The 7,878-nt window shown below is 43.9% G+C and overlaps 1 protein-coding gene across 1 annotated transcript; it reads left to right on the top strand.

Annotated features, from left to right (window-relative positions):
• The first annotated feature begins 286 nt into the window (after positions 1 to 286).
• LOC137142107 (olfactory receptor 51G2-like) lies at positions 287 to 1,292 on the top strand. The gene has a single exon (XM_067531339.1). It carries the CDS (start codon positions 357 to 359, stop codon positions 1,290 to 1,292), a length of 936 nt encoding a protein of 311 aa, XP_067387440.1. The 5' UTR covers positions 287 to 356.
• Positions 1,293 to 7,878: the final 6,586 nt, after the last annotated feature.

The following is a 7,878-nucleotide window of genomic DNA, read 5'->3' as shown; positions in this document are numbered from 1 at the left end:
CTTGCCAAATATCTACAGATCCCTTGCATGAGGAGAGGATGAGGGTCCTGTGAGGAAAAATAGAATCCTTTGGGATGATCGACCTCTCTGGACCCAGTCAACAGTGTTGGGAAAAAACATTCAGATTCTCTTAGAGGGATTGTTGGAGGTCAGAGTGTATCACCGAGAGCATTTGGTAAGTGAAAGTTAATCGAGCCCAATTCTGACTATGTTTTCGCTTATCTTTCTTGACCTCTTCGAAGACACTAGACTTGCACTGAGAGCAGAAAGACGTCTCTTTAAATATCATCTAGTCTCCTCTTATTTTTCCTTTCAGGAAATATCTTTCAAAACTCCTCCGACCTGCCCAGAACATTATGTCAGCTGTCAATGACACCATATTACAACATGCAGTCTTCCTTCTCACCGGAATACCTGGGCTGGAAGACATCCATGTCTGGATTTCTATCCCCTTCTGTTTAATGTATGTTACTTCCATATTAGGAAATTCAGTCATTCTGTTCATTATAAAAACAGATCCAACCCTCCATGAGCCCATGTACATTTTCCTTTCCATGTTGGCCATCACAGACCTCGGCATATCGATATCAACCATGCCAACAATACTGGGTATATACTGGTTTAACTCTAGGGAGATCAGCTTTGATGTCTGTTTTGCCCAGCTGTTCTTCATCCACTTCCTTTCCTGTATTGAATCCACGATGCTCTTGTTTATGGCATTTGACCGCTTTGTTGCAATCTATAATCCGCTGAGATATGCTTCCATCTTAACCCCACTGAGAGTAGCCAAGATGGGACTGTTGTGTCTGCTAAGAGGGGTGGTCCTAATATCCCCACTCCCTATTCTCCTGAAACGGTTCCGATACTGTCAAGTCAACATCCTCTCCCATTCCTACTGCCTGCACCAGGAGGTCATGAAGATGGCTTGTTCAGATATCAGAGTGAACAGCGTCTATGGCTTGTTTGTTATAGTCTCCACAGTGGGTTTGGACTCGCTATTCATTCTCCTATCTTATGTTATGATCCTCAAAACTGTGCTGAGCATCGCGTCCCATGCAGAGCGCCTCAAGGCCCTGAACACCTGCGTCTCCCACGTCTGTGCTGTTCTCCTCTTCTACACAGCACTGATCGGATTGTCAGTGATACACAGATTCGGGAAGAATTCTTCTTCCTTCATTCAGATTGTCATGGGCTATGTCTACATGATGGTCCCGCCCCTCATGAACCCAATTGTCTACAGCGTGAAAAGTAAACAAATTCGTGCAAGGATTATCAGGATGTTTGTCAAATAAAAGGTCAGTTCATCACCCAGCTACTGTGCTGGTGACAGAGGAGATGAACAACAAGTGCCACCTATTCCATCCTAGACACTTACATGAGGACATGCACTACAGATCTCATCTCTTTACAGAGAGGTTCAGACTTGATTGATACCTGGAGTAAAGGGACCAGGGCTGTCCTCAGCAGCTGCTAACGGAGGACAGCACACTGGGGAAATGGAACCGAGACAGGAAGCAGCATTTACAAAGTGACTGTGTTTGTGTAGAGCCAGGGGATGGATGGGATGTTATCGCAGAAATGCTGTGGATACAGTCAGTACAGAGAAGGAACATGGATGTTTTGACCCATTGTCCATGACCTGTAACTGTCCTATCTCTGGTTAAACACCCAGGGGCCATGAGAAAAGCTGCAGAGCTGTTTTCCAGTAGCAGTCCTGGCCCTTCCTGAGCACTCTGGCTGCTGCGTGATCCATGAGAGTGTCACCAACTGTGAAAGGAGCTATTCCAGGGTCATGGCCGCTCACCTGAACCCTGCGCCCTCACCACTTTTGACTGAGTCTGTCAGAGACAGGATTAAAGCAGAAGCCCCAAGAGAAGCCATTCAGGCAGCCCCCCACCCCGTGCATAGCTCTGCACACAGCACACCTGCTGTGCCCCCTCCCCCCAACCGTTCTGTCTCCAGGCAGAGCAGAGTTGTGTGTGTGACTGAAGGTTGCACACACAAGAGTCATGGCAAGACACTCAGGCCCAGATGCCTTCCCCATCCTCTTCAGGTTTTTCTTGCATTAATTACAATTACACATTAATTCCCCATCCCTCCTGGGATTTTCCCGTGTTAATTATGCGTAATTTAAATAAAATACGAAAAGATAAAGCTCACTTTATTATTATGGGGTTTGGATTTAGAATAGAATTTATTATTATTTTTCAGTCTTTGCCAGTGCCAGACATGTGTCTGGAGATGTGAAGCACACAAAGCAGGGCATGATCCCTGGGCACCTACAGGCTAATATAGGCACTTGGATCTGGTATCTGATGCATTTAGCAGCACCAAACCATGCCCCAGCACAAGGAGTCTGCTGTGGGATGGGACCCAGCAGCTGGCTATACAGCGATTCTTCATTCAGGGGTTAATAACAAACCCTAGAACTTGTATAGCAAGTGTTACTATGAGATTAGTAAATTAAATAGTAATATGTGAGCACAGGACCAGTTGGGATTGACCCAAGAGTTCTGAAGGAACGCAAATGTGAAATTGCAGAACTACTAACTGTGGAAATTTACAAATCATTTAAATCAGCTTTTGTACCAGATGACTGGGGGATAACTAATGTGATGCCAATTTTTAAAGAAGGCTTCAGAGGTGATCCTGGCAATTTCAGGCCCCCTAAGCCGATTTTCAGGACCAGGCAAATTGATTGAAACTGTTGTAAAGAACAGAATTATCAGAAACTTCAATAAACACGATTTGTTGGGTAAGAGTAAACGTGTTTATATAAGGAAATCACGTCTCACCAATGTACAAGAGTTCAACATGCATGTGGACAAGGATAATCCAGTGGATATAGTATATTTAGATTTTCAGAAAGCCTTGACAAGGTCCCTCACCATATGCTGTCTGTGTGGGTCAGGTTCTGTGGGCTGCATTGTGTAGGAGGTCAACCTAGATGATCAGATTGTCCCTTCTGATCTTAGATTCTATGAGTCCATGAGTCAGCAAACTAAGGTGTCATGGGATAAAGAAAATCATGCCTCAGAAATCTACTAGCATTCTTTAACGGGTTCAACAGCATGTGGACAAGGGTGATTCAGTGGACATAATATATTTAGATTTTCAGAAATCCTTGACAAGGTCCCCCACCTAAAGCACATAAGGAAACTAATATGTCATGGTATAAGAAGGAAGGTCTCTCCTGAATCAGTAACTGCTTAAAAGATAGGAAACAAAGGATAGGAATGAATGGCCAATTTTCAGAATGGAGAGTGATAAATAGTGGTGTCCCCCAAGGGTCTGTAAAGGGACCAGTCCTGTTCAACATATTCATAAATGATCTGGAAAAAAGGGTAAACAGTGAGGTGGCAAAAGTTGCAGATGATACAAAATTACTCAAGATAGTTAAGTCCAAAGCAGACTGCGAAAAGTTACAAAGGGATCTCACAAAACTGCTTGACTGGGCAACAAAATGCCAAATGCAGTTCAATGTTGATACATGCACAGTAATGAACATTGGAAAACAGAATCCAAACGATACACATGTAATAATGGGGTCTAAATGAGCTGTTACGACTCCAGACAGAGATTTTGTACTTATTGTGGAAAGTTCTCTGAAAACATTCGCTCAAGTGCAGCATCAGCCATAAAGCTAACAGAATGTTGGGAATCATTGAGAAAGGGATAAAAATAAGACAAAATATCATATTGCCTCTTTATAAATCCATGGTGCACCCACATCTTTAATACTATTTGTAGATCTGGTCGCCTCATCTCAAAAAAGATATATTGCAAATGGAAAAAGTATTGAAAAGGGCCACTAAAATGGTTAGGGGTATAGAACAGCTTCCATATGAGGAGAGATTCATGAGGCTGGAGCTTTTCAGCTTGGAAATGAGATGACTAAGGAGTTACATGATAGAGGTCTATAAAATCATGACTGGTGTGGAGAAAGTAAATAAGGAAGTGTTATTTACTTCTTCTCATAACACCAAAAAAGGGGTCACCAAGTGAAATGAATAGGCAGCAGGTTTAAAACGAACAAAAGGAAATATTTCATCACACAACGCATAGTCAAACTGTGGATCTCCATGTCTGAGGATGCTGTGAAAGCCAAGAATATAATGAGGTTCCAAAAAGAACTAGATCAATTGATGGAGGATATATCCATTGATGGCTATTAGCCAAGATGGTCATGGAGGCAACATCATGCTCTGGTGTTCCTAAACCTCTTGGTGTCAGAATCTGGGATTCAATAAATTGTGACCAAAAGAAAACTATTTCCTTTTCATCCATTTTTGGGAGTGGTAATCATAGAAAACTGATAATTCTTCGCTGATAATTCAATTGCAATGACAGCCCACGCACAGCTGCCTGGGTCCCCAACAGAAATTGGACCTTTGTCATCTGCCTCTTCCTCCTAACAGCAATGAAGGTGCCACTGACTGTTTGACTGCACTCTGAGTAGAGAATGGTTTAAACCTCCAGCCCAGTGTATGTTCCTCACCAGCTATCATAGCCAGCCCCCTCCATTCTCTACAACAGCCCCTAAGCAGATCCTGTGGGCACTGCCTACTGTGACAGGCTCCCGTAGCACATCATCAATGAACCTGTGCTCCCAGGGAGTTCGAGAGGGTCCTAGAGCAGTTGTGGAGGCACAGAGATTGTGGGTGGAAGGGCCTCCCTATCAGGGGATCACTGAGATCTCTGCATCGCTTTGGGGTTCCATGGATGCTGGGTTGCTCTGTTTATATCTCAGCAAGAAGGGAAGGGACCTGCTCTGCTGGAACAATCTGAGAGAAATTTCCAGGTCGGAGCTGTGTGGAATCTTCCTCCCCCATCCTGTACCCTGGGTTAGTAATGCAGGAAAGAGGGCTGTCAGGAAGAAATTTAACCAAACATAACTATTATTAGTCTGCTTTACTGTATTGCAGCGAGATTACAGCTTTAACAGCATCATCCGTAGCACTCGGCCGCCCTCGAGGAAGCCCTATGCCATTCTCCCACCCTCAGACTGGATCCTGGGCTACAGCACAGGGTGGTCAACTGGCTTGCCCAGCAGGTCAGACTTGTTCTGCAACTTTGCTTCTTCCCTTTGGGAGTTTGTGACATGTGGTGACCAGCCAGTCTTATTGAACCAAATCGTTGTTTAATGTGAATAGTAGAAAAAATGTGTCACATGGGAGAATAAAAGGGTTTAAAACAATAGTCTGTATGTGACTCTTATTTCAAGCACCCCCACTCCATATTCTGACTTTCCCAATCTGTGTGTGTGTGTGCGTGAGTCTAACATGTTTCACAACACCAGCTGCCCAGCCATTGAACTAACTCCTTGCACTGGCGAAACAAGCTGTGTAAGTTGTCTGGAGCCCGGAAATAGGATCATCTCAGAGTGAAGCTCAGGTGCTCTCTCCTAATAGCTCGGGAAAAACCATCTCTCACTTAAGGGGGCTTGTTTCCCTTCCTGTTTCTTTTCCAGCAGCCTGCTATTAAACTAGGACTATATAATACAGTGCATGGACAGTCAGAGAGAGAGAGAGAGCAATAGATGACTTTCATCTGTGAAGTGAAGTTTGATTTCCATAAATACTCATGCATTTCACTTTGAAACCCTCTTCTTGCAAACCCTCATCATAGCTGAGTTACAGGTGCTGGGTTACAATGTAGTAGAACAGTGGCTGGACTTGGTGTTGTACAATGGACTAGTCCAGATTCTGGGGGTCTGTACAATGTACAATGTCGTTATTTGCACCTACATTTGAAATTCTGTAGAGGTCTGGATATGAAAAAAATGTGAAAAACCAGTGTTCTAGAGAGCGGGAGCCCAGGAAATAAATATTCTATATGCTGATCCCAAAGCCTTCACCACTCCGGATAAAGGCTGGTTATTGACATCAGCAAACCAGCAGAGAACCAGTCAGCTGTGAACCCAGGGATAGAGAATGTAGCAGCAGCAAAGGATTGCCCAACTTTTGTTTGCTGACAGGTGACTGAATGAGGGTTGACAGTCTACAATCTTTTCAACATCTCAAAAAATCAAGATGACACACGTTATGTGTTATGTCCCCCTCTAACCTGAGAAATCATCCCTGAAAGAAGGTGTGTTTGCTAAAGTATGGTTCTAGAAATGTTATTCCAAAACTTTTCATCGCAATACAATTACTACAAAACAAATTTTCATTACATGGATGACTATTGAAAGCGAGCAGCAGAGGTCTAACTTTGCTACTTAATGGCTTTTGCTTTAGAAAATATTTCAGAGGTATTCCAAATTCTGTTTTCAATGGGTTTGTGCTATTCTCTCTTTGTTCAGTGAATAATTGTATGATTTTGTCTCCTAGTAACTGACCAGAAGCTGTGTTACTTGGCTGGAGCCCAGAAATAGGATGTAATACTTACATTCAGAATACTTACATTCAGAATCATATACGCAACAATTCTGCTACAATTGTGCAAGACGTTTAAAAAACTGATGAAACAATAGAACCACCGGTCCATGTTTCAGGAAAGATTAAAAATGAGGTGCAGTCAAATGACCAGAAGCTGTTTCTAGCACGTACTTTCAGAATCCTGCACACAATAACTCTGATACACTTGTGCAAAAAGTTCCAAAAAGTTATGAAACAACAGAACCGCTGGTCTGTGTTTCAGCAGAGTAAAGATGAGGTGCAGTCAAGGCGATTATATAGTGATAGTATGTAATTTAAGCCCCTCACTGGTTACACGATCATTGCTGCTGTAATTTCCAGTAATTGATATTAGTATAAAACCAGTTGTATCAGGGTGTTGCAGTGCCTGTCCTGCCTCTGCTGCATTTACAAAGTCAGTTGGAGACGTTCGCGTTCAGGAACCACTGGTGTAATTTTAATTACAGGTTGTGCTCTCACCACCATTTCACCATACAAAGATTCCCTTTTAGCATCTGCACCCAGCAGTGAGGAGCTATCGCTTTACTTCCACTTCCTGCCTCACTCCCCTGGATTCCCTCTTCTCAGCACTTAATGCAGCCCCCAGGCTAACTGGGCAGGTAAGTGTCCTGCTTCTCTTATTAGGGACAGGTTTCTCTCCATCCAACTCCAATTTACCTCCCTAAACTGGAGCTGCAATGACAGAGAGCAGACTAAGCAGTTCTTGCTCATCACCCTGTCACACTGGTGTTTCACCATTTCACCATTCACCATTTGGATCACCCCACCCAGCTGAAGTAACTCACTGTGTTACCTTGGAACTTTCCAAAGACCGACAGATCCCTCGCATGAGGAGAGGATGCGGGTTCTGTGAGGATCATAGAATCATAGAATATTAGAGTTGGAAGGGACCTCAGGAGGTCATCTAGTCCAACCCCCTGCTCAAAGCAGGACTAACCTCAGCTATATCATCTCAGCCAGGGCTTTTTCAAGCCTCAGCTTAAAAACCTCTAAAGATGGAGATTCCACCACCTCCCTAGGTAACCCATTCCAATGCTTCACCACCCTCCTAGGAAAACTTTTTCCTAATGTCCTAATGTCCTCCCCAATTGCAACTTGAGACTATTGCGCCTTGTTCTGTCATCCGCCACCACCGAGAACAGCCTTGCCCCATCCTCCCTGGAACCTCCTTTCAGGTAGTTAAAGGCTGCTATCAAATCCCCCCTCATTATTCTCTTTTGCAGAGTAAACAAGCCCTGTTCCCTTAGCCTCTCCTCATAAGCCCTTTGCTCCAGCCCCTTAATCATTTTTGTTGCCCTCCGCTGGACTCTCACCAGTTTTCCCACATCCTTTTTGTAGTGGGGGGCCCTAATCTGGACACAATACCCTAAATGCGGCCTCACCAATGCCGAATAGAGGGGAATAATCACTTCCCGCGTCCTGCTGGCCATGCCCCTCCTAATGCAGCCCAATATGCTAT

The sequence above is a fragment of the Emydura macquarii genome, unplaced genomic scaffold, assembly GCF_026122565.2.
Source record: "Emydura macquarii macquarii isolate MOO-44397 ecotype Brisbane River unplaced genomic scaffold, CSIRO-AGI_Emac_v2 contig_3147, whole genome shotgun sequence".
Classification (NCBI taxonomy): domain Eukaryota; kingdom Metazoa; phylum Chordata; order Testudines; family Chelidae; genus Emydura; species Emydura macquarii.
Note: the sequence above shows the minus strand (reverse complement) of the source record. Positions and strands in the feature narration are given on the sequence as shown.